At 40.3% G+C, this 27787-nt stretch overlaps 1 protein-coding gene across 1 annotated transcript in view; it reads right to left on the bottom strand.

The window, feature by feature from the left end:
• MBTD1 (mbt domain containing 1) overlaps positions 1-27787 on the bottom strand; it is an 82653-nt gene that overhangs the window by 43439 nt on the left and 11427 nt on the right. The window contains exons 3-8 of the mRNA XM_015420363.1: positions 25355-25488; positions 19033-19147; positions 18292-18377; positions 4957-5074; positions 1669-1803; positions 1072-1160 (exon numbers count right to left, since the gene is read on the bottom strand). Coding sequence (XP_015275849.1) covers positions 1072-1160; positions 1669-1803; positions 4957-5074; positions 18292-18377; positions 19033-19147; positions 25355-25488 — 677 coding nt within the window. The remainder of the gene's footprint in view (positions 1-1071; positions 1161-1668; positions 1804-4956; positions 5075-18291; positions 18378-19032; positions 19148-25354; positions 25489-27787) is intronic.

The raw sequence follows: 27787 nt of genomic DNA, 5'->3' as shown, positions 1-27787 counted from the left end.
GGAAAACTTTGTAAGCAAAGCATACAGCACTAATTTTTGATCAAATGACAGGTCTGTACAGAGTGCTCACTGCTGGTGCCTCCGTACTACATCTGGATCATTCTTGTATGCACAGCCATAAGGTTAAACTAGTAACATACCCAAGCTTAATTCAAAATAATTAGCCATACTTTCTAATCAATAAAATATTTACACTTAGGGGCATCTAAAACATTGGTAGAGCAAGACCCAACCAGAATTTGCAACTCAGAGAAAGAATCAATGGAAGCAGCAATTTGACTTTTAAAGCGCTGAATAGCCTCATCCCTGCTTATCTCAATGACCACTTTATTTCTCATTCTCCCCTTAACTATTTTGTGATCAGCAAATAAAACACTGCTTCCATCACAATTTTTAGACATATTGTATAGGACTTTTCCTGAAATACAGAATTTCCTCCCATCTAGGGCCAGAGATTGCCCTTTTTTTTTGGACACAAGTAAAAACCTGATTATTCTGCTGAACTTTTGTAAACTGAGACTTTTGCTTTCATTCTGACTGTGGCTGTATTAGTTGGCAGACATTACTTCCAGTTATCAGATACCAGGTTGGATCCAGCAATCCTTCAATAGAAGGGCTCCCTCTAGCACTCAGTTCCTTGGGACAAGGGACCTAATGTGAACTAAGAACCACAAAGGGCAGGGGTCTGCACTGAAGAGCAGGGGACGGGCAAAACTGCTCCTCCTACCCTATTCTGCAAACAGAGCTATGCTGATGGAAGAGGAGGAGAAGGTAACTTCACCCCCTTTCCCCAATTAGTGCAGCCCCCTGATCTGTAGGGCTCTTAGTCCATGCATGTCCTACATCCCTGGAAATCCACTTTCTTGCAATCTAAGAGGACTGATGGGATGAGGAAAGATCCACAGTCACTGTGCCCACAGATCACTGAATCTAACTCATAATATTTTACTGTTCTTAAACTATTTTGAGATTATTTGTGCTCAGATATAGTACATAAATATTATATATTAAATGAGGAATAACCTTCCTTTCTTGAGAGTCTGACCAGGCTTTTGCTACCATGAGACTTACCTTCTGAGAGAAATCAGGGGGAAGAGTTTTGGCACCAGTGAGTCTTTTCACTAGAAAAGCTTTCCAGTTTGTGTATTTATGATGAATGGCTGTCAATGTTCAGAAGAAAAAAACATTAGCTGTATTTTACAACATCAAGTTACAACATCAAGGTTTTACGGTACTGGGTACCGACTAATGTCATCTGCCCTGAGCCCGCTCGCAGGGGGGGCGGGGTATAAATCCAAATAATAAATAAATAAATAAATAAATAAATAAATAAATATGTAAAAATGACCTATTTTCAGACTTCACTCAATAAATTATCTGCTCTGGAAATACTTCAACAGTTTTTAATAACTTCACAAGGTTTTGAGATTTACCCTGGGGTCTTACGAAAAGCAAGTATAGCCCTCTGTTCCATCCTAATAAGTAATAAATGAGGTCCAATCATTTTTATACATGTACGAAGCAAATACTTTGCTCATACTACTAAGTCAGGAAGGCCATAAGCGAAGCCTTGTTGCATCAAGCTCATAGTTAAAAACACAGGATACTTATGTGACATAACTACATGATCAATACACAAAACATGAGATGAATAACAGATTCACATACTTCGAGGTGGTACTAGAGGTTTCCCACTGGTTGCACACCAACCAACTGGGTGGATATCAGAACCACAAATGTTGCACCAGAAGTCAAGACTTGAATCGTTTTCGAAGCCTTCATATCTTAGTAAAGCATTGTAACCTGAGAAGAGAGCAAACCCACACGTTGATTCACATCAATTATCGTATGGCAGTGGGTGTAGTATAGCCAGGAGATCCAAAGGTTGTCCGGCAGCCTGAAACTCTAGCTCTTTTTGTGGTCAGCTAGGTTTATTTTTGGGCTGAGAGACCTATGACTGACGGGCAAGGTCACCCAGCTGGCTTCATGTGGAGGAGTAGGGAATCGAACCCGTTCTCCAGTCCGCCGCTCTGAACCACTACACCAAGCTGGCTGATTTACATTACTCTCCTAAGGAAGGATCGCATGGAATGAAGTCCCTTCCACCTGTTAATGGCGTACAAAAAAAGGGAGCTAATGCTGGCAGTGCTCTCCAGCTGCCACTCGCTGCTAAAGAAGTCTTCCCCGTTTCTTTTGGAAGACACGTTGGGTCCTTTATTAGGAAAAAGGCTGGATAAAGTATTTTAAATAAAGCCTGGGCTCAGCAAGCAGCACAAGCTTTTGGCCTTCAGCTCTTAGCCCATAGCTTGCAGCTTGTGGCCCTAGGCAGGACCAGCAATGGCCCATGATGCCCTCACAGTTTATAATCTGTGTCAAGTTTGACTGGGGGACTGTCGGGTATTGCAGATTTTATTTACATATGTACTTCTGAGTATTTTATGTTGTATGGAGAAAAACAGGATACAGGATTTAAATAATTAAACTTGATATTACCACTATACTCTTGCTGTTGCAAGGAACCTTTTAGAATACACTAATCTGAAACATTTTTTCCAGATTTTAAAGCCATTTGTTTAACCCAGAAGTATTCAACATACCAGCGGAAAACTGAGCTACAGATGCTGGATTCATTGGCATAGCTCCTTCCTTAAAACCCACCAGCTCCACTGCCTTACTGATGCCTTAGGTATTATGCCCCAGACAAACATGCCTAGGTAACTAAGGGGGGAAAATCCAAGAATTTCCTGAATTCTTACAATACCTTGCTCCAACAACCACTGATTTGTATCCTGCTATCCAAATATGCAAGGACTGCAGATTTTTCCTGTATTTCCTCTCCTTATAGCAGTCCTTTCTGACTTTGGAAAAGTTTATTCCTGGGACTGCAGGAACCCTGTGGTACAATAGTCACATGGGTCAGGAGGTTGCAGTGGGGAAAGAGAAAGAAGGTAAAATCACCCTTTTTTTCTCTTCCAACAGCAGAGCTCCCCAACAGCACAGATAGAAAGAATTTAGTCCCCTGCTGGGGGGGGGGGGATCACCACCACCTGTTGACAGATCATGGGAACTAACCCTTTGAATAAGCAGATCCATAAATGTTCCTAAATTAAATATAAAACAGACATCACAGCAGGAAGGGAAGAAAGAAAAAGCTTAATCCTAGGAGATGTCAGGAATCAAGGAGCCAATTTTAACATGTTACCAAAGCTGCAACGGACACATCAATTGCTCCAAGTGCCTTTCTGCAATTCAGTTGGTGTGTTAGCTTGGTCTTTTTTGGACAAAAAAATTATCCCACCAGTTATCACTTGGTTACATCCAAGCTTAATTACTACAATGTTCTCTATGTGGGACTACTTTGAGGTCTATATGTAAATTTCAGATGGTCTGGAATATGACAGATCCATTTCCCTAATTCTGAGAGAATGTCACTGTAACGATTTCATGTTTAACTGTGTGTGTGTGACTTTAAAAGTTTGGATGCATGGATGTATGATAGTCTAGAGTAGTGGAAACAAGCAAGTGGTGTGACTGGTGAGTGACAAAGAGGGGGAGGGGTTTTGGAAATGATTCTGTGTGGATGAGCAGATATGTCAGTCAAGAGTGTCAGTTAGGGATATGACAGTTGATGAAGACAGTTGATGTTCAGTTAAGCAGTTAAGTTCTGATTTCTGGGAGAGAAGCAGAAGTTCTGTGTATGAGAAGAGTGAAGCATCCCTGTGTGGGATGAGTTTAGTTCTGGGGTCTGAAGGAGAGACCTTCTTGTGTGTGATATGAGAGTTAAGTGCTGTCTCTGAGAGAAGGAGACACATCCCTGTGTGGGATAAGTTGGTCCTGTGTATGAAAAGAGTGAAGCAGTCTTGTATGATATAAGAGTTCTGAGTTAAATATTTGTGTGTGAAAGGAGAGACATTCAGTTCTGTGTTATAGGAATTATAAGCTGAAAGCTGAGAGTCTAGGAAACAGTAAAGATTATATGGACTTGAAGGAAAAGTGTTACAAAGTTACCTATGAAAAATCCCTGTCAGTAGGGAGCAAACTGTGTGTTATACCTACTTTACTAGTTACATGGTTCTACCCTCGTATTTATGCTTTATTTAAATAAATCCTATTTCATTCAAGTATACCAGCTCTGAAATAAATACATCCTGAGGAACACATAGTCCCTTGAAAGCCTAAAGACCCGGCCTACCTACCCAGTGATAAAAATATTATATTATAAAGGTTTGGAAAGCCTAAAATTTCCTGGTGGCAGCTGGATATACAGAGTAAAACAAAACAGAAATAACATTTTAAAGTAAAACCAGACCTCCCCAGTTAAGGGGTCGTCACAGTCACTAACTCCACATTTGCCTCCAAGTACAATGCAAAGTGTTGGCACTGATGTATAGAGCTCTAAATGGCTTGAGACAAAGATTGCTTAAAGACTGCCTACTAGGATCTTCTGCCAAGGCCATTTGCCATCACCACATTCTCAGAAGTCATCTACATTCATCATTTAAGCACCTGTACATCCAGACCAATGGCTAAATATGACACTGCTTTGATATTTGTGTTTTACCACTGGTTCTATCTTACTATTTTGCTGCTATTCTTTTATTCCTTTTACTTATAAGTATTGTAAATTATTTTAACTGGAAAGTTGGATTTTCTTTTAAAACTATATTAATAAGATAGATGCATTTATTCCCACCAATCTCTACAGAAAAAGGTCAACCAACAGCTACAGAAAACAGTCTCCGTATTATGGCAGAAGCTACATTATGGCAGAAGTTACTATGACAGTCTTTTAAAGCCATTTACAAACAGGACATACTGTAATAAGCACAGGTTGCTTAAAAGCTTGCCGCATTACAGCTGACTATTCAAGCCTATTACTAATTTCACTTAAAAATGAAACATTTGCTTAATTCTCTCAATCTCTCAAAACATATGATCCTATATAAAATTAGTAACCTGCTAATTTTACAATCCCAGCAATCCAGAAGACTTTGGTAGGTAGGCTGCAGTCTGTGTTAGGGACTTCTACACGTACACCTTCTGAAATGTCGCCCCAGCAAGTCCCCATGGGTGCCTGCAATGAAAATTACAAAAATACTATCAAGTTACACATTTCATTCAGTTTGCATAGATAAACTTGTACAAGAAATACATGCACAGTTTTAAACCTCTTCTACCAATGGGTTTGCATAGAACTCAATATGTATATTTTTTTCAGTAATCCTGTACCACTTTATATACTCAGTTAAATTATACTCTACTGTTTCAATCCCACCCCTCCTGTTCTTATAAAATTAAGGAAAATACCAGAATACTACTGGGCTATAAGTGACCTCTACTGAAATGAAAAGGAAAATTAAAGCACTGGCCCCAAACACATTGTAGAATTCTCTTTGTTAATGTAATACGTCATTTTCTATATACAGAAACATTCCACTAGAAGTGCATTGGGGGTTAATTATACTCCAGAAGGTGAACTTTGGTTCCACCTTACAAGTTTATTTTAACTTTATATTCTTGATGTATCAGTTAATCCTTCCCTAGCATGAAGATTAAAAAGGAGGGTGGATGGTTACTTGCGTAGCTAGCTGAACGGGTAATCTGAAACCTCTGTTAATTTTATAGCAGTCAACTAAATTGCCTCAGTTAAGGTCTCTGCCACTTAATAACTGAACTAGCCTCTGGGTTGCCTTGAAAGCTGTTATCTACTGTTAAAGCAAGGTTTTACAACTAATCAGATCATATAAATTCTAGGGCAAGGAGAGAAAGAAAATCTTTTAGAAGTGAAGTCTCAGCATACACAACTATAACTTCTTGAATGTAACTGACAGTTATAACATTGCTTGCATTAAGTTTCTTCACTTATGCTTTCATTAGATTTTCATTTTAATCACGGCAACTGTAAAGTACTAAATTTTGAATATTATGTAAATATTTTGGATAGAAGCAGTGTGTCTCAATTTAACCCAAACAACACTGCTGTTAGGAGTCACTGTTTACACAATAGAGTACTAAAGACTCTAAGAGTTTTTCCAACAAAAACTAAATTCTCCTTTATATTAAACTACAATAATTTTAAAATAAAATATATTTTATAACAGCAACTTATTTGGGATATATTATATCCCCAGAAACAAATTAATACAGCATGTTTTTAAGATAGCGAAGGGTTGCAATAGAGAGACAGCTCTTATCGGGGAGATAATATAATGAACTGCTTCTGCAACTAGTAATTCTTGGTTTACTTTAGCACATTATACTGAATCCCCCTCTGTACACATATCACTAATGTCATGTCTCAACCTTGAATTTTGTTTAAGGTCCTTGTTGCATTATTAGTTTATGATTTCATCTCATCTTAAAGGAGACATGTGAAAAAAATGTCTGACCAGAATGGCTGGAATACCTTTTCTTCACTAACAGTAACCAATGTGTGGGAACTGATTAACACTTCCCATTCTTTAGGGGAGAAGTTAGTTCACAGTAATCTTAAAAGAAAAAAAGGCAGACCTAGAATTAAGGACTCTATAGATTGCAAACAGGGGATTAAACGCAATGATGACTGCCACAGCATTGGGAAGATGTATATAATTCAATGGGAAATCAGTAGAGTGTCTGAGAGTCATAATGCATTAATTTCAGTCCTAAAGGCCTGACAAAAAAAGCCTTTGAGGATTTCCTGAACAGTATCTCCAACTGAGATAACAGAAAAACAATGCCTTAAGAAGTGCACGTCCCAGAAAGTCATACTTCAAGGTAATTCAACATCAAAATGAGGAATATTCAGGAAACTACATTTAAAAGCTTATTATTAAGAAGCTTGAAGAGACTGCCAAATGAATAAGCGAGGTTGATTTGGGAGTAACTTGTTGGCTACATGCAAAATATATGTATTTTAAGAGGAATGCAACTGTAATGTAAAGGTAAAGGTTCCCTTGCTCGAAAGCCAGTCGAATCCGACTCTAGGGTTGCGGTGCTCATCTCCGTTTCAAAGCCGAAGAGCCAGCGCTGTCCGAAGACGTTTCCAAGGTCATGTGGCCAGCATGACTAAACATCAAGGCGCACGGAACGCTGTTTCCTTCCCACTGAAGTGGTACCTATTTATCTACTTGCAATTTCTTGCTTTCGAACTGCTAGGTTGGCAGGACTGTAATAGGTGTATCTAAAACCTTAAGAGATTTTTCACAGGATTTTTTTTGTGTGAATTTTTCTGCTAAATATTTATCATTACTTAGGTATACAAATTTGGAAATAATTAAACAAATCGTATCTGTGGACAACTGATAATCTAAAATCTGGACATACTAAGAGGCTGGGCTAATAATTACCAAATATTAATATTTTAATTAGAGAACACACACTTGTAAGACAAATAGACTGTACAGATGTAGGACAAATAGACTGTACAGATTAAGTGAATGATGACATTTTAAAATATATATTTTATACAGCTATCCTGGCTTTGTATAGTCTGGCCTTGGTCAGTATCTGACTGGAAACAGTTGCAGAAGAATCCAGGGGATGAAATTTTTAAGATCACTAGGTTATGGGGTGGAAAATACTCAGGAAAGATACAGAGCCAATTCAGAGTATTATTTATTTATTTATTTTGGGATTTATATCCCGCCCTACCCACACAGCACCCCTACTATCTTCTTAAGTGGATTAGTGTGTGAAGATTTAAAAAAATTAAGTTAAACAAAATAAAATATGAAAGCTGAAGAAGGCAGAATGTTGTGTGAAAATATGTTTGAGGAAGAAATTTAAAGGCTGCCACAAAGGTGGACAACTGATCTTCACTACTTAAGAACAAGGCAAAGAGGCAACTTTTAATCATGTGCAACAGATAGCTTAACCTTACAGCAAGAAAAAAAATTATTTAGGTGTGGCTAATCTTGAAGCAGAGGGTTCAATAAATGAATTGTTTTGATGCCACCTTACTACCCAGTGAAGGTACCAGAAAGATGGGGGAGAATATTAGTTAGTCAAGCAGGCACCTACTGTATAATGGAAATTAGGATTCATTGTGCATATACTAAATAAGAATGATGAAACTGCATAAATTGCTGATAACCAGATTACAATAAAATGATCTAATGTTTTAATAACACAATGGCCCCAAACCTGCCTAAACAGAACTGTGATTAAGCTCAACTGAAACAAAGGGAACAAGATTCAGGCTAGCAGCTGACTCATCACTAGATCTGGATGTGAAGGGGGTGGTAGTAGACAGTAATTCATTTTACCAACTTAGGCTGGTTTGGCAGCTATGCTTTTTTCTTGACACCCACCACCTAGCCACAAGTCATTCATGCCTTCTCATTAGACTGAACTACTGTAATATGTACTGTGTGTCCAGAAGTATCAACCAGCTCAGAACATGACAGCCAAACTAGTAAAGAAAACCTAACCACATGGACCATATTACGCCAATCTTAGGTCATCTCTCCATTAGCTGACTGTTATTTCCAGGATAAGTTGAAAGTGCTGGGTCCAGGACAATTTGAAGGAATGCTTACTTTTATATCAGCCTCTTATGTGTGTGACCCAGCTGTCAGAAACACAGTGAGTGGCTATAAAAAACAAAGCCTTCTCATCAGTAACACCAAGACTGTGGAACTTCCTCCTCTCCTCCAGAAGAGGTAAGTTTCCTCTTAGCACTTAGGTGCCAGGAAGAGGCAGTGCTTTTTAGAAGAACTTTTGACAGACTCTTTACCCTTGCTGGAGTTTTTTTGCTCATGACTTTTACTCTTTCTGGCTGGTTCATGATTTTATAAGCTGTAGTTTGTTTTACGTTTGTAGTTTTAAATGGCTGCATTTGGTTTGGATGGTTTGCTTTACTAAAATCTTTGTGCCTTGGCTTTCTGTTTTATGAAATCCAAAAGGTGGCTAACAAAGCTAGCTATGACTTATTTGTCCAATTGCTTTCAATGGGATTTAGTAAAAATTCACTTCAGCTAGACTGTGGCCAAGAAGTTTGTTAAAAGAAGACCTAACATTAAGGACTATCCAAAGAGTCATCATGGCTTATGCAAAGGCTCGAATGGCCAAGTCTAGCTCAGTATTACTGCCTCAGTACTGGAGATTAAAAGTGTCTCACTAAAAGCTCCTTATTTAGGGGACCAAATGCACCAACTTAACACATCCCTACATTCTACATGTGTATATGTCCAGAAAACTACAGTTTACAATGATCCTCAATCTGTCTATATGGCTAAGAAAGGAGACTGCACATCCTGTGAGGATTGAACAGGTTATAAAACACTGTTCTGTCAGTACAGTGATTCCTTGTGGGAGAAGGGGAGGTTATTCACTTTTGAGAAGAATGCTTCCTATATTCCTGGTTTATTGCTTTAATGTCAAACCTATGTTGAGGAAGGCTCCTATTCAAAGTGAAAGTATTCACTAAACAGACAAAAATGTTTCTTGCATCCAGGCTTCCCTGTAGTTCCACATAGTCAATACTCTCAAGTTATCTAGGGTGCACAACTCTTGACTTACCTAGAATAAGAAAAAACCTTTAAGACTGATCACTTTTTATAAAAATATATTTTTATATTTAGCTTAAAAATCAAGACTTTTCTATATAGTTAGTAACACACTACTGCTTTTCAAATCCTTAGATCATAACCTTAGTTTATAATGTAATCTTTATTTGATTAGATCCACATTTTTCACTGAGAGCATTACATGCATTTGAAATACTAATGTTTATGTCAAGCCTATACAGTTCCTTCTAAACACCTGACCCAGATCAGTATCACCATGCACCTTACTTTATTTTGAAAGAGGTATGGAGCTGGATGTTTGTGGGTTTGGTAGGGCCACCAGAGGTTGTCTCCCATTAAACTAGTTCACAGACTAATGAATTGTCATTTCCCCCCTGTTCAACTGATAGAGTTTGTGATACAACAGATTTCATGGATGTGGATTGGTATAGGGGTATAGCAGAAATTTAAACTTGTCCTTTTCTGTGAAGATAGTGGTTCTGCTAGCTCCTCCTACACCAATCCATAAGGCTCTTGTGACCTTTAAGAGTATAGTCAATATACTGTCTTCTCTTGCCTCTATGTTTATTCCTGGAAGAGCAGACAGTCTATGGCTATAATAGCCCATCTTCCTTCATACCACCCAACTTAGCCTGCTCAGTGTTACTCAAAACATGGGGGAGGGAAAATAGCACTAAGTAAGTGCCAATCCTAATCCAAAAATAAGTTGTATCGATAACTGTCCTGGATTGGCATAATATATATGAACTAGCAGAACCATAGCATACAGATAAGAACAAGTTTACCTTTCAGACTCACGCCGAAGACATCCAATTCTGGCTCCTTCCCAATAAAAGGAAGGTCTGCCTGGCCACCACCACTTTGATCCAGCGCACACTCTGGAGGAATTATCTGTGAGGGACAGTCGCCTTCCCTGCAAGGTAAGTTGCAATCAGGAAGGTCTTGGTGGGTGAGGTCCAAATTTTAAGTACTTAGGTTTCCCAACCCAAAAAAGGCTGACCCTATAATTACCGCCTAGGACAGCAAGTATGTAGTCCTGGCTCTCTTGGTGTGTGTGTGTGTGTGTGTGTGTGTGTGTATGTGTGTATATAATTTTCTTTTAAAAAGCACTGGAAGAATTTTTGAAGGCTCTAGGGTTTCCAGAGTACCCTAGGAACAGAACTTGTGCATAGTTTTGTTTCACAGGGCAAACAAGGTGTAACTGATGCCCCTTATGGTAAGGTTTGGTTATCTTTTGCATGTGCAGGAGCTATGATCCAGAATACCTGCTTATAGCACATTTTTAACTTTTTCTTTTCCTAAGATCAACCTTGCTACCTAACCCATTAACCTCCAAGGTGCCATACATAAGTTACTTTTTAAATTTTAAGAGCTGCTTGTTTTGAAGAACAGCAGAAGCTACTCCTTGGAATCAAATAAGGAAAAGCTTCCTGTGCATGCAGAGCTATCTACATCATCGCTTTGGACTAAGGGCAGTAAGATGATGCTGGTAAACTCAGTGCCATCTAGTGCCAAAGGCAAGTCTCTCTCTTAATGACATACCATTTATAAATAAGCTGAAAATGAAAAGTTTAGAGTAGCAACACCTGATGAATATAGTTACGATAATCAATTGTCAGATTTCTTTTAAGAGATGTTTCTCCAGAACCAAAACACCTGCACATCTGAATTCTCAGAGACTACTATCTTTTCTGAGAAAGGCTTAGGTGTCACTTGAAACCAGCTTCACGGAACCTAACACATCCTGCATAAGATGCAGACTAAAGGCCTTAACATCAGGACCTGGAACATCTCCCCCACTGCTTTTCTTTTAAAGATCTAGCCTGATAAAGATTTCTGGAAACCTTGAAAAGCATTGCATATTATTTTGTGAAACTCCAATTAATCCTAATTAAAAAAGCATTATGTTACTTTTCTTTTCAGATGCATAGTATGATTCAGAGAATAGCACTATCAACCTTCATGTTCACTTGTCCTATTAGTAAACATTCTAGTGCATACAGTCAAGTCTGCCTGTAAGTTGTTGCTGCGGCTATCTTCTATTTGGCAGATAATGACATATCCATACAACATTCTACTCTCTGAAATATTTATCAAGGAAGCCTGTGTAATGAGTAAATTTCCAAAGAACTTTCACTTCTGTGAGAAAAGAAACAATGGGCCAAAATATTTGAGATGAAACGCTTTTAAGAAGACTACTGATGGGACCTGGTTTTGTTTTTAACAGAAGTCACAGTCTTAGAGTGAAGTTATTTCTGGGGAAAGTGCTAGGCATGAAAGACTTTTTAACTTCTATTTAGCAAAATGATTTTTTGTATGAATTAGCAGTATTAAAGCAACAACAACAACATCTGAAACTCTACCTACAGGAAGCATGTTAATGTACCTCACGTTCCTTACCGACTAGTGCCAATCCCCTATTCCCTAAACTCATTGCACAGGTTACAGAGGAGGGGAAAGGTTAAATACTATGGAAGGCATCTTCCTCCTTGACATCAAATAGAGCATAAGCAGCTAATGACATAAACTTCTCAACATTTAGGAGGGCAGGGCTTGCTTCAGATGACCCTAGGCATAAAACTAAATGCATAACAAAATTTAACCCACCAAGTGCAGATTTAAAACATGAAACTTAAATCAGAAATGTGGTGTACAAAGGTTCAGTTCTGCCTATATATTTTCCACTGACTGTGTGTCAGTCTTCATTTACTGAACGTCTTAACAGTTTTGCCCATGGTATTACAGACGTGCAACAAGATGGAAATAGCCAATGAACTCCAGGAAGTCATATCAGTTCACTAACTTTACCAGGCTTTTACTTCAAAACATTAAGTTTAGACTTTGCCACTTGTTTAACAATTAGATATGCTAGATGGTTTTCTCCCTTCTCATGTAATACTGCTGTTTCTATGACTAGCCCAGTGTGCTTATGTTCATAAATGGTTGCTCAAATGCATCCAACACAAAACGAAAAAATGAAAGAGAAGTTACAAATGTCACTGACCCATTTGCCTAGGGTAAGGAGCAACTAATGAACATCCAAGAGACAAAAATTATTTGTGAATGCTCAAATTTTTTTTAATCTGGATTCAGTATGAAGCCTGAAATTTCACTGATCCCAGCCTAAGATCTTAGAAGACCAAAGTGAGGCCTAGATGCTGTCTGGTGAAGGAGGACTTTCTCTCTCTCTCTCTCTCTTTTAAACAGATCACCTCCTGATTTATTTTAGGATTGACTGATTTGATCTCCTTGCAGTCCAAGGGACTCTCAAGAGTCTTCTCCAGCACCATAATTCAAAAGCATCTATTATTCGACGCTTGACCTTCCTCTCGCAGCCATACATTACTACTGAGAATACTGTTGCTTTGACCATACGGACTTTTGTTGGCAGGGTGATGTCTCAACTTTTTATTATGCTGTCTAGGTTTGTCATAGCTTTCTGCCCAAGGAGCAGGTGTCTTTTAATTTCACCATCTGCAGTGATCCTGGATCCCAGGAACGTGAAGTCTGCCACTGCTTCCATGACTTCCCCTTCTATTATCCAAGGAGTGATGGGGCTGGATGCCATGATCTTAGTTTTTTAGTTTTTTTATGTTGAGCTTCAAGCCAACTTTTTGTGCTCTCATCTGTCATCCTCAGCAAGAGGTTCTTCCGGTCCTCTTCACTTTCTGCCATTAGAGTGGTATCGTCTGCATATCTGAGGTTGTTGTTGTTTTCCCCAGCAATCTTAATTCCGGTTTGTGATTCATCCAGGCCGGCATTTCACATGATATACTCGACATATAAATTAAATAAGCAGGGTGACAATATACAACCTTGTTGCACTTCTTTTCCTATTCTAAACCAATCAGTTGTTCCACATCCGGTTCTGTCGCTTCTTGACCCTTATACAGGTTTCTCAAGAGACATGTGAGGTGGTCTGGTACTCCCCTCTTGTTAAGGACATGCCATAGTTTGTTGTGATCCACACAAGCAAAGGCTTTAGCGTAGTCAATGAAGCAGAAGTAGATGTTTTCCTCGTACTCCCTTGCTTTCTCCATAATCCAGCGAATGTTGGCAATTTGATCTCTAGTTCCCCTACTTCTTCAAAACCCAGCTTGTACTTCTGACAGTTCTCTATCCGTGTACTGCTGTAGCCTAGCTTGTAGAATCTTTAATATGACCTTGTTAGTGTGTGAAATGAGTGCAATTGTGCAATAGTTTGAACCTTCCTTGGCATTGCCCTTCTTTGGGATTGGAATGTAAACTGACCTTTTCCAATCCTGTGGCCACTGTTGCATTTTCCAAATTTGCTGGCATATTGAGTGCACTTTAACAGCATCATCTTTTAAGACTCTGAATAGTTCCGCTGGGATACCATCACCTCCGCTAGCTTTGTAGTTAGTAATGCTTTCTAAGGCCCATTTAACTTCGCACTCCAGGATGTCTGGCTCAAGGTCAGTGATCATACCATCGTGGTTGTCAAGGTCATTGAGGTCCTTCTTGTGTGTATTCTTGTCATCTCTTCCTAATCTCTTCTGCTTCTGTTAGGTCTCTACCATTTTTGTCCTTTACAATGGCCAGCTTTGTACAGAACGTTCCCTTGATTTCTCCAGTTTTCTTGAAGAGATCTCTAGTCCTTCCCATTGTTTTGTTTTCCTCTATTACTTTGCATTGTTCATTCAGGAAGACCTCCTCCTCTCTCCTTGCTGTTCTCTGAAAATCTGCATTCAGTTGGGTAACTCTTTTCTTTTCACCTTTTCTTTTCGCTTTCCTTCTTTCCTCAGCTAATTCTAAAGCTTCGTCAGACAGCCACTTTGCTTTCTTGCATTTCTTTGTCTTTGGGATGGTGCTGATTGCTGCCTCCTGTACAATGTCACAAATCTCCATCCATAGTTCTTCAGGCACTCTATCAAATCTAGTCCCTTAAACCTATTCTTCACCTCCACTGTATATTCATAAGGGATGTGATCTAGGTCAAACTTGAATGGCCTAGTGGTTTCCCCAACTTTCTTCAGTTTAAGTCTGAATTTTGCAATGAGTAGCTCATGATCTGAGCCACAATCAGCTCCAGGTCTTGTTTTTACTGATTGTATAGAGCTTCTCCATCTTTGACTGCAAGTGACACTTTTTAAAAATAATTTTTATTTAATTATAAAAATACATAAACATCAAGTACACACGCCACTCCCCATATAAACAACTTACAGTGTATACGTAACAACAAAAAAAGCAAAAAAAGGAGACAAAAAGTGAAAAACAAGCAAATTAAGGCATTGGTAGAGAGCTCAACATTCAGCATAAATATAAAGAGAAAGAATTATTTTTGTTCTTTTTTCGTTTCCTATATACATGCATAATTAATGTATAGTTACAATATGATTAAAGTATACAGAGAGGCTTATTTAACTTTATCCCATAATCTGAGGAAGGGCTTAAACATACTTTGGGTATTGTTCTGAGTTGTGTATAAAATAAAATCTTGCCACGTTTCAAAAAAGTCTACAGTCAATCTGATTTCGGTGTTCGCTATAACCAGTGTGTTCTCTTGACAAAACTCTGTTAGCCTTTGCCTGGCTTCATTTTGTTCTCCAAGGCCAAACTTGTCAGTTATTCCAGGTTACCTTTTGACTTCCTACTTTAGCATTCCAGTCCCCTATGATAAGGACATCTTTTTTTGGTGTTAGTTCTAGGAGGTGTTGTAGGTCTTCATAGAACTGGTCCACTTCAGCTGCCTCTGCGTCAGTGGTTGGGGCATAGACTTGGATTACTGTGATGTTGAATAGTTTCCCTTGGATTCAGACCGAGATCATTCTGTCGTTTTTGAGATTGTATCCCATTACTGCCTTTCTCACTCTCTTGTTGACTATAAAGGCAACACAATTTTTTCTATGGGATTCTTGGCCACATTAGTTGATCTAATGGTCTTCAGAGTTAAATTTGTCCATTCCCGTCCACTTTAGTTCACTGATTCCCAAGATGTCGATGCTCAGTCTTGCCATCTCATTTCTGACCACATCCAACTTACCTGGATTCATAGATCTTACATTCCAGGTTGCTATGCAATATTGTTCTTTGCAGCATCAGACTTTCCTTTCACCATCAGACACATCCACAGCTGAGCATCCTTTTGGCTTTGGCCCAATCACTTCATTCGTTCTGGGGTTACTTGTACTTGCCCTCTGCTCTTCTCCAGTAGCATATTGGACACCTTCCAACCTCATCTTCCAGCATCATTTTTTTTAGCCTTTTGTTACTGTCCATGGGGTTTTGTTGGCAAAAATAACTGGAGTGAGTTGCCATTTCCTTCTCCAATGGATCACGTTTTGTCTGAGTTCTCCGCTGTGGCCTGTCCATCCTGGGTGGCCCTCCACGGCATAGCCCACAGCCTCACTGAACCACGCAAGCTCCCTCGCCACGCCAAGGCAGTGATCCATGAGAGACATGCACGCTGCCAATACAGAAATCCTAATTTTTACAAAAACTTGCCACCTTAACATATTGGAGGGAGTCTGGCACAACAGCTGTTTAAAGAAATTAAGGTGCCCGAGTTCAGACACACCAGCTTCACTGTTCCCTCTAAGCTGAGTTAGTGTGAGCTAGCTTACAGTTTTTTAGCCTCCGGCTCACACATTTTTATCTTCACTCAGGAAGGATGGCTCCAGAGCAAACTAATTTATGCAGTAGCCAGATCACTTGCTCACAACTTTAATGCCAATAGCTCACAAAGTAGAATTTTTGCTCACAAGACTCCACACCTTAGAGGGAGAGCATTGACCAACATCAGTTTCTCTTTCAATAACGTTCGTATCATACTTCCCAAAACAGATTTTAAACCTGCAAAATTTTCTTTAAAGCACTTTGGGAATCCTGCTGGGATAGAAACTAGAGGAAAACAAAAAAACTTTTAAAAAATCTGTTGCACACTTGGGCTGGGATCCTATGCATCATGAGTGAAGCTGCACTGCATAAGCAGGGACTTCTGCCTTCTGATGAAGCCTTTTGTGCCCCTTAAAGTGTTGTCCCTGTGGGTCACCAGAATTATCCCAGAATTATCATGGGGGAGTCAGTGAAAATTGCCCTCCCCCTTTCCTGTACGCAGAGGCATCTACCACATGCAGAAAGGACACTTAGAATCCAAGGCTTGGTTGGCACGTGCTTGCTTCTTTGAATAGCAGCCTGTCTTATTCTGTATAGCCACAATACCTCCCTCGACACACTAATACCTGCAATGATCCATCAAAACCAAATGACAGCCCCACCCTAATAACTTCAACCAAAAACCCTTTAACTGTATGTCCCAATTTTAAAACAAAAAGGAATATCCTCCCTCACCTGAAATTCAAGGTCTCAATGGGGTTTTCTGTGCCTTGTATCAACTGGCATAAATTCTTGACTTAAGATTCCCAAAACCATACAAATAAGCTTAAATAATGTATACATTATATTAGCTAAACATTTTAGAGGTATAGCTGGGTCAAAAATTGCTAGACATGCGTATCACACCTCAGTAGGGGGGGGAACCCAGAAGTCACATTTAAAACTAAGCAGAACCAGAAAAAAATAATGGAAGCCTTCTGTTACTATAAAAAATACAGGGAAAGTGTCTCTGATATACATATCTACTGCACTTCTTTCTGCCATGTCTAGTTCTGTTTCCTTATAAATGGATTCAGCTCTGAGGCATATATAACACTGAAAACAAAAGGTAGTCAGTCAGGAAGGCAACCTATGTCTGACGTATGCTTTGAAGTGACTACACAGGTCCCTCCAGTTACAGGGAGCCTGTTAGCACACTCCTTTGCTGCAGCCACACCTGCCCTACTTGCTGACTGTGGTCTGTTCTCTTTCAATATGCCTAAACTCACAGTAACAATGGACAGAGGTGAAATGAAGAGGAGAGGGGAAAAATGTGAATAGGTGGCAACAACTAAGTATAAGAGGCTAAAAGATTGAGTGTTTGCCTTGTCTTGGTAATGCTGTCCTGGTAACTGTGACCAGATTAGTTCTTCTGCCTCTTATTCCACTCACGCTCCCCACCACCACCCTGTTACCATGTTTGCTACTGCTACACAGATGTCCAGATCCAGTAGAGTACAATTAAAAACTGTACAAGCTGCTACAATAAACTGAGCAAAAATGACATTCCCCATTCTGATAGCATCACAAAAGAAATCCTGAACTGCCTTATGGCTGGAACTGTAGAAGAGAATGAATTGTAGAAATACCACTTGTATTAATACCACAAGTTCTTCTCATAACTACAGTAGCTGATTTTTTACTGAAGCAATTTTATTCTTATATCTTTAAGTAATCTACTTAATCTTTATCATATAGCTTAATACATAATGCCGTTTATTAATGACAAAGTAGCTTATTGCAACATGCTCCATCTTGCAAAATCAACCTGAAAAACATGCTTGTGCTGAACTCCACCTTTTGGGGAGGAGTACTCCATTGGTTACACAAGATGTTCTTGGGGCAGTTTACAATACAAGCAAGAAAGGTACTTACTAAGAAGAACTCTCCACCCAAGCCTGACATGACAAACTGACATGACAAAAGTATCAAGGCATACTTGCTTCAGATAGCAACTTTATGGAAACTGGAAGAAGCTTTATGCATGTAGGTGAAAACAAGAGATATAACCAAAGGCTGCTTCCAAGTTTTTTGCAACAAAAGCTGTAACAGCCCCTTCCTTAAATGAAAAGCAGTTTGCTTCTTCAGGCTGGAAATTCCTGAACCTTTATTTCATATTTATATACTTTTTTATACTACTCTCAGTAAAGTAAAACATACTTACGTGTTTAAAACAGTTAACAGGAGCGGCTGTGAGACTATTGCTATTGATGTAGTTACCCCAGTTGAAACCTTCCACTGGAACAGATGCTAGAATGAGAGTTATTTTATTTAGCAAGGTATACAAGTAAGTTGATATTTACAATATTTCCAAATATTGGTTTCTAGTCTGTTGGTCACAGAAAAGCTGGATCAGAAGAAACTTTCAAAGGATCTAGGAAGTAGCCTGCTCAGAGGCATAACCCACCACATTCAAAACTAATCCACCTAAATAAAACAGATTTTCACCAATGCTAACTATTAGAGGCCAGGAGCAGAGAGCAGTACACACAGTGCAGATGTCATCACAGCCCCTAGGAAATCATTAAATACAGTCACAGACACTATAGTATGGGAAAAACCATCCCTACAAACAAACCAATGTGATATGATAAAGTTACCTTTCCAATATTCAAATATAACTAAAAAGATGCAAGCAAGGACCAATCAGCTAAGCTTCTCATCCTTTTTATTTAGCATCCTTTATCACTGGATCATCCCAATGTCCAACACAGCTGGAATTAGTCCTACTGTTTCAAAGACACCCCCCCAACCCTCAAAATATTTAGAGAAATCACCCTTGCTTAGCCCAAGTATCTGCAGATTATATATTTTAAAAGATCTTACAACTCTTTTGAAACTGATTCCACTCAGTTACAGATGTTACTATCGTTATGGTTCCTCAGATTCTTAATGCCCATGTTACCTGTTTTAGTCTTTGACTGATTCTGTACCGTTGCTTGGTATTGAGCATATGCAGCTAATTTAGCAACTAAAGGTTGTTTCTGTAGAACTTTAGCCTTCTTAGTTGGAGGTTTTCCCTAAAACAACAAGAGCTAAATAAGGTCCTTTTCGCAAACACAATGTCATTCTGCTCAAAACACTTTATAACAAAATTTCTCAGGAAGAAAAACACCTGTTTTAAACAGGCAAACTCCAAGTGCAAACGAACTCTTACAAAAATATTTTAAAAGCAGACAGGCTGAGAAAAGTGGTGTCCTAAATTTATGGATAAAATCTATTTGGCTCTGTCAGAACATTCATAAAATATCTAGCCAGCAGCTTTCAGAGAATGCACTCAAATCTATTACAATCACAAAACAGTTAATGGGAACACCACATGGGGGGGGGAAGTATACAATGATTTCTCTATAATAATCTGTGAAATTCTATCACAAGAAGCAATGTGCCAATAATATGTATCTGAAAAGGAATGGAATGATTAAAATCAAAGCCATCATGTCACAGTGTAGGGTTTTCTTTAAAGTATCAGGTACAGAAAACTATCTGAGGAATACTGTTTTAAGTCAAAATATAAAAATTGTTTTATTTTTGTTTGGGAATTATCCAGTGTGTTAGAAAATCTTTAATACCCAATCCTGATTATTCACACTCTGAATTAGGATTCAAGAGAGACCAGCAGAATTAGTCATCATGATCTTTTAAACTAACAAATACTCTCAGATGAAACTGCATTAGTATTCTGCTGTTACAGAGGGACACTTAACACTGCAGGTGCAACTGGCCCACAGCAGCCAATTTAATTGTACATTCATTGCTCCAAGGGTAGCGTAACGTACACATACACACTACTTGATTCCTTGTACATAATCATAAATAGGACAAACACGACCCATAGGAAAATTTAGTATGAACATCCCCATTGCCTCCTTTTGCTATTGCTCAAGAGCACTATCATATTTGTTTACCGAGCTGTAAAGCAACCTTCACAGAAACTCGATAGAGGACTGAAAATGGTGGTTGTAGCAACTGGTCTCATACATTCTGATCTCACTCCTATATCCTGTGCCATGTTTCATGGAGACATTTAATATTTTTAAATGAAATTGATTAGTTTTAACTCTTCAGCAAATCAAGCTGCTACAGATGCAATCCTATGCTCCTATGCATACCTGCACTATGGAGTAATGGAACTTCTGGTGAGGGTTTATCCCAGATCAGAGAGAAAATGACCACCAATAGGTGAGGCAACTTAGAACGTGCTATGTGTGTTCTGTGCTTCTGGTTCCATCTCTTCCACCCCCAGTCCAGGAGCTCCTTCCTAACCATTCTAGCCTGCTATGAAGGAGCATTTCTGGTAGCCTATAGAAGCCAACAGTGGCACCACTGGACATCAAATGGAGATGAACTCTGGGCAGACACTACAAGTGGAACAAGTGCCAGGACCTGGAAGCTTGACAAGGAAAAAGTTGGATGAAAATGTTCCTCTCCCTTTATCATGAGGAACGATCAGTAAGAGTTTGACTTGTCATTCTTCAGAGAATGTGGTCAGAAATGAAGGTTTACATGCCTCTCCCTCACAGAGTGGAAGAACACCATTAAATTAGATGAGATTGTTCCTCTCATTTGACTCCATTCACTCGATTCCTCCTTCTGTTTGTTTCTAGTGGTCTTACACGTTTTGGGCAGAGTGCCAGACAGATCACACAAAATGGATTAGAGGCATTATTTGCAAGAGGGGGAAATGTGTTGCTGAAGCTTGGATGGGCCAATAGAGAGAAAGACAGATGAAACAAATGGTACACATCTTCTCCTCTGGTCCTTCTCTTGACCCTGGGACTCAAGTTACGTTACTGGACTCCCAGTAGTTTATCGTCAGGCTGGTCCTTAAACAACTGTAATCTAGTACTTTATTTTCAATGAAAATATCAACCAAGCATGTATCACTGTGTCCTGACAAGATCAAACACAATGTTCTCTGGCTGATTACTTGATGCAGTTTCAGCATGAAGAAACTGAGTGGGAAAGTGGATTGCCATGAAACATACCATCTTGTTCACTGGGAATCATAAGCCAACAAACTATCTTTGCTAAGTGTACGTATGTTGTATTTGGTACTAGAGACTGGGAATCCTAAATATATATATAAATGGTAAGCCGTGCTGGCGACAACTCGCCTACTCTCCCATTGGCCACTGGGGAAGCTGCCTTGGTGTCCTATTGGCCTGTCCCACCAGCTCCTCCATTCTTACACCCCCACTTTTGACATGTTGCACTTTGGGACTTGCAGTTCTCAGTGGCCTTACTGCAACCATAGCAAAGGGAATTAGAACTACAACTCCCAAGTTGGAGTCCCAAGAGGCCATGGGGCATTAATCCGTTAAGTGTTAAATTGGAAGCAGCTTTGGAATTGAAAGGGGTTGGGGGGGAAAGGGAAGGCCTGGACATCTCTCTGAATTACAACTGATCTCCAAACTACAGAGATCAGTCCCCATGGTGAAAATGGTTGCTTTGGAGAATGAGCTCTATGGCATTATACCTCACTGAAGTCCTTCAGCAAACCTGGCCCTCCCCTTAGTATTGCCAACCTCCAGGCTGCACCTGGAGATCTCCAGCTATTACAACTGATCTCCATATGACAAAGATCTGGAGAAAAGGGCTGCTTTGGGCAGTGGACTCTATGGTATTATACCCTGCTGAGGTCCTTCCCACCCCAAACCCTGCCCTCCCCAGGCTCTACCCCTCAAAACAGGTATTTCCCAACCCTCTAACTGGCTAAGGAACTGCTTTCCAGACCCACCACCACCAGACTCTTAGAACCCAGAAAACATGGCATAGAGGGAGGTGCTTTTCTACCTCAGCTGCCACTACATAGCCCCAAATCAACGTAAGTCAGGGGTGGAGGTAAGCATACCTGTTACCATGTGACTCTCCCCCCATACTACCCACTTGGGGCAGCAAAATTAGATGGCCTGCCTTATAGCTAAGCAGAAGGGAAAGAAGCATTCTGAATGTGAGCCTGGATTTGCAAGGTTTTCTAACATTTAGTGAGGCAACAGGGCCCAGCGTTTCCATGTAGGGATGAATGGCAGCTAACCCAAACAGTTTTTCAAAAAAATCCCCAATCCTGAATGAAAATGTAAAGTGTAATCATTCGTAAAATCAATTGGCATGGCCAAACCATCTGTCCACACAATTAGAGAAGTGTCAGTTATATTATTTACTTTATATATTTCAACCCTGTTTAATTGCTTTCTTCCTCAGTTGGATGGCAATAAATACTTATTAGCGTACCTTATGCTTGCAATTTCAAACCTGCATCAGCGAACAGTGACAAGTTCAGATCAGTGGTTTCCACCTCTGTGCATTTCCAAACAAGGCTCACTGGGGTTCCCAACCTCCCAGTGGGCCCTGGAAGTCTCTAGGGAACCATTGCATCCAGCTGCCAACCAATATCACTTGCCCTACATACACATGCAACCTCAAGATACAGCCTCAATGGTTTAATATCCCTAGCACTTCCCAGGACAAAAAAAGACCACTCGCACCAAGCAAACACACTGATGCTAAATGCTGAAAGACCATAGCCAGGACACTCACCTGAAGCCACTTTCTAGAGCTCGTTGTATTTCTTCCCACAACAGGCCTTACTCCTAGTTCTATAAATATACTGCCTACCACACATTTAATAGACTCTCTGAGTTTAAGGAGCATCTCAACCCTGGTTTTGTCAACCTCCTGGCTGCTAGTTCTGGATTACAATACCTATACTGATACCTTTCATCTGGAGTGGCTCAGGACTTCATGGCTGCTATGATAGTCATGGGGCTGTTCCAATGTGCTTTCAGCCTCCCATGCTCTACCAGGAAATCTTTCAAATTGGTATTTGTTCTGAACACGAGGGTGCTCATCTTTGGATGGGTAGATTTTGCTTCCCTCATGATGAACAAATAATTACTTGGAGTCATGGGGCTTATTAACTTTTGCAAGTGGAGGGAGACTAATTAAAAATGGTCTATCCCCAAAACTTACTGATGCTTATGAACTTCCAGACTGTTCTTTGGCTAGCAACTCCCCATCTGGAAGGATGTCCTGTTAAGGCCCTGTGAGAATTCTAGAACTGGGTGTATCCCCACTGAAACAGTTGTTCGAGATGTCTATTCTCATGATGTAGATATGAGACTGCTCCTTGATTTTCTGAAACCTTGCTGAAGATGAAGCTGCTGAGATGATTAGCCTTCTCCAGAGTTTTCTGCCACTTTCACTCTAGCATACAGTTTACAACCCATTTGAAGGCCTGTTACATGGTGGATCTGGCAGCAAAGAACTTTTACTTTTCTGCTAACAGAAGTCCAAGAAACTAAAAGTAGCTTGCTGTCACCAGTTTGCAAAACATTTTGCAGACTAAGAAAAATGTGCTCAGTTCTGCTTCAACTCAGACACTGACTGTTAGTTCTACACTCAAAGTCAGCTGCAGTTGCTTCACCAAAAGACACAGGAGAGGTAACTTGGAGACATTCAGGCCACCATTTGTCCTAGGTGGCTGGTGACATCAAGCAGTAATAAGTTGCAACAACAACAAGATAGTTAATTTTAAGTCTGCACTAACTTACAATGTTAGGCAAGGTTCTCGTCAAAGCAGCTGCTGAATAATTCCAAATGCTCTTAAATGAAGCCAATTATCCAGATCCATTTCAAACTGGTTTTGGACTGGGATTCAGGATAGAAACTGCTTTGATGGATGACCTCAACCCAGAGAAAGACAGGGGTATATAACCCTTTTGATTCTCCTGAAGCTCTCAGCGGCTTTCAATACACCAACCATGGAATTTTTCTGGATTGTATATCACAGTGGGAATAAAAGGCACTGGTACTATTTCCTCCTGGAAAGAAACTTCCATTAAATGTTGCTGGGAAACTACAATTCTTCCCTGCGTTGTGCCTAGGGAATCAATTTTGTGCATATAAAACTACTAGGAGAAGTCACCCAGAGTCATGGAATGCAGTATTTAAAATATGCAAATGACATCTGTCTGTGTCTCCTTCTCATTCAGTCCAGGATAGGTGATGATATTTCAGAACGTGTTGCTTGAGTTCAGTAATGTTCTGGACAAGGGTAAAAAAAATTTAAACTCAATCCAAATGAAGTTTTTCTAAACAGACTTGCACTCTCCATAAAAGTCCAGTTCATAACTTGAGGGTAATTCACCCCCATCTTGCTTCATACATAGCTAAATTGTAATGGATATGTTTGCACATTTATGCAACACCCATAGTGAAACAATTACATTGGCTACCTGCATATTTACAAGCCCATTTAAAGATGCTAGTTTTGAACTATAAAGCCCTGTGCATCCTGGGATCTAGCCCACTCCTCCCTTTGAATGAATGTATCAAGAATTTAAGATCTATTGATGAAGCCCAGCTTCAAGTTCCACCTTAGACTAAAGCCACATTGGTCTGTACAAGCAGCACAGGCTTCTGCCTTGATGCTCTGGAACTATGTCCCACAAACTGTTTGACTGCCTCTCTCATAGCATTCTGGAAATAGGTAAAGATTACTCTACTTTGTTCCTCATTTGAAACTAACCTTACTATGTATTTGTGGGTATTTATTTTACTCAAATCTGTTTTATCTGGCTATTTTGCAAATGACATTGTAAAGTAAAAATACAACTAATTTGGAAGTGAGCTCCACTGAATTTAACAGATTTTGTTTCTGAGTAAATATGCACAGGATTGGGCCACACAGCAATTTTTATTGTCATATTTGGTACTCACATTTATAGAAGTAAAAATAGAAGCTAAATTATAGAAGCTTAAATTTTCTGAGCGATAACATAGCTATATTCTCAGATGGTACAGAGGAAATGGGAGTCTGAGCTAGCCATGACTATCTACAAGAGAGATCTTGGGATTCATGGTAGATAGAACACTGAAAAAAGATTAACTCAGCATATAGAGGAGTTGAAGAAAAATAATAGAAGTTTACATAAAAGGGTAACCAAAATCATCAGGGGATTGAAGAAATTTCCTTATGAAGAAAAGTTAAAGTTCTGAGGATTTTTAGCTTAATTCACTGCTTTCTCAGAAGCACACAGCAGGCCATTGCCAGAAACCAAATGCTGGACTGAATGACCCTTTGGTCCAATCTAATTATTCTTATGTTCTTGGAATACTATTACATTTCATTTAAAAATAGCTTTCTTTTAAAAAAACATGCATTACTCTTGCACAAATGTCTTATCTATGTAATAAAGAGAATAAAATTGTGACTGTACCGTTACCTGAAGTCTGGCCAGAATGCTGGCCTTCTTAGAGTTCGAAGAGTAACTTCTTGAGCAGGAAACACTGCAAAAACGCTTGGTTTTAGAATAAAAGGCATCTCTGACACCAACCATCCCGCACATCTCACAGGTAGCTAATGGGAAAGAGAACCAATATGCTAAAATCACATATAAAGATGCTACATTTATTGTCAAGTAGCTACTGTAGTTAGGATTTTCCTACAGAGTTCACACAGAAGGCAGTCCCATTTAACTTTCTCAAGACCATGTGTGTTATTGTACACACACACCCTCTGAGAACCAGATCAAGCATTCATAACAGAACTTGGTATGTTCTAGATGCACTCCTTTCTTGGTCTTCTTCCTTTTTTAATTTTATATGAGATGTCTGATTAAGTGATTGATATACCAGTGAGCTAGTGTGTTGTAATGGTTTTGCAGAGGTGTCGAACTCATTTATTATGAGAACCAGACCTGACATAAATGTCACTATTCCAGGCCGGGCCATATGTGTCATAAAATGTAATGCCAGATTCCGAAGATATAAACTTTATGAAGGACACAGGCAAACCCAATTAACAATATTAATTTTTACTCAAAATACAAACAAAAGCAATCAATTCATAGGAAGGAAAGCAATTGATTTACTGGGGAATCCACAAACCCCCCAATAAATATATTTAATCATATGCAAGACTAGGTTTTTTCCAACTAGGTATCTTACATTTCCATACAAATTAGTTACTTTTTGTATAAACAGCACTTTTAGGAGAGAAGTCATCTTCCTTGCAAGTAAATAAGGCAGTTTTGCAGTACCCCCCCATAACCCCAACCTCAGCAGCTGCACATGGCTACGATCTGTCTCTCACTCTTAGTTTCCTCTCTTCCCTGTCCTACCTCTGAGGATCTCAAGGAGGCACACCAGACTTCCTCCTCCACAGCCCCATCCTCACCACCAACCCCATGAGATAGTCCAGATTGAGCAACTGGCCCCGAGTGACCCAGACAACAGATTCCTGGATCGGGGGGGGGGGTCTCAACCTGGCTCTCCCAGATCCCCCCACTGCCATTTCTCATCCTTCCTGCATATCCCACAGAAGCAGAGGGGCTGAGGGAAAGCCATGATGGACAGGCTGTTTCCAAAACCTCCAAGGGGTATATTTGTCCTGCCATGACCCCTTTTCTTTCATGTGCTGAGAATAGGTCTGGGGAAGAATGGAGGTCACCACCACCCTCTCCCCAATACTCATTCTGCCTCCCTGTTCAGACATGTAGCAGCGACAGTGGTGCCCCTTTCCCCCTACATTCTTCCACTCGCTTCGGAGTCTAGGACATCTTTCCCCTCAGAGCGGCACACACAAGACAGCCCAGTTGCTTCCCAATCCACATGACAGCCCTCCTCCTCCTCTCTCCCCTTCTGTCCGTGTCCTTTCATTGGCAAATCACCACTCTGTGTGCCTGCTCTTGCTGACCCCTCACAGTCACCATTTGGAGCAGCGTTGGCAGCGTTGGCTGCTCAGCTCCACCGCTCCACATAGTGGCTTTGTCAATCCTTGCTGAGCTGCAGTTGGAGGAGGCGGGAGGGTGAAAACACCACACCTCCTCTTTCTCCGCACTATTTTACCTCAGTTTCTCAGTCCTGCCCCCTATTTCTTAACAGCTTAATTTCCTAACACACACCTCACCGGGTGCTCCTGCTCCCCCCCAGCAGCCTCATATCTTCCCTCCCTCGCAACAGTTGCTCACAGGCCAGATAAGTGCCCTGGATGGGTCAGTTCCAGGCCCCAGGCTGTATGTTTGACACTCCTGGGTTAGAGTGTCAGACTACAGGCTGGGACATTCAGGTTCAAACCCCCACTTTCACCATGTGTGGCTCTCCCCTTGTCCAGTCCCAGCCAGCCATATCTCGGCCATCTTGTTGAAAGCCACAAGTGCCTCCCCTAGGCCTCAGATTGGGAAATAGAGGCAGTTGCTTCACATTCATCTCTTCTCCAGGCAGCAGCTCACATTCACAGAATCATAGAGTTGGAAGGGACCTCCAGGGTCATCTAGTCCAATCCCCTGCACAACGCAGGAAGTTCACAAATACCTCCCCCTCCACACCTGCAGTGACCGCTGTTCCACACCAGAAGATGACAAAAAACAAGCTGAGCCCACTTCTCCTTCCTAGCAATCATCAGGAGCCTTCCTTTTAAGCCTGTCATCTCCACCCCTCTCTGGCTGTCGCCCAATCCCAGGCTAGGTCCCGGCCTTGCTGGGACTTTGGGCAATTCCTGGCATAGGCAACCCCCTCACCTTCATAAACTCTCCGCATTACCTGCCTCTGCCCCTCCCACCTTCCTCCAACTCTGGCTCAAAGCCAGGGCAGAGGTCCAATGGAACTACTGGGCCTCAGGGTAAGGACCCAGCTGGGCAGCCACCCAACTCACCTTC

The sequence above is a fragment of the Gekko japonicus genome, unplaced genomic scaffold, assembly GCF_001447785.1.
Source record: "Gekko japonicus isolate JY-2015 unplaced genomic scaffold, Gekko_japonicus_V1.1 scaffold360, whole genome shotgun sequence".
Classification (NCBI taxonomy): domain Eukaryota; kingdom Metazoa; phylum Chordata; class Lepidosauria; order Squamata; family Gekkonidae; genus Gekko; species Gekko japonicus.
The sequence above is the reverse complement of the archived record's forward strand: the minus strand, read 5'-3'. Positions and strand labels throughout refer to the sequence as shown.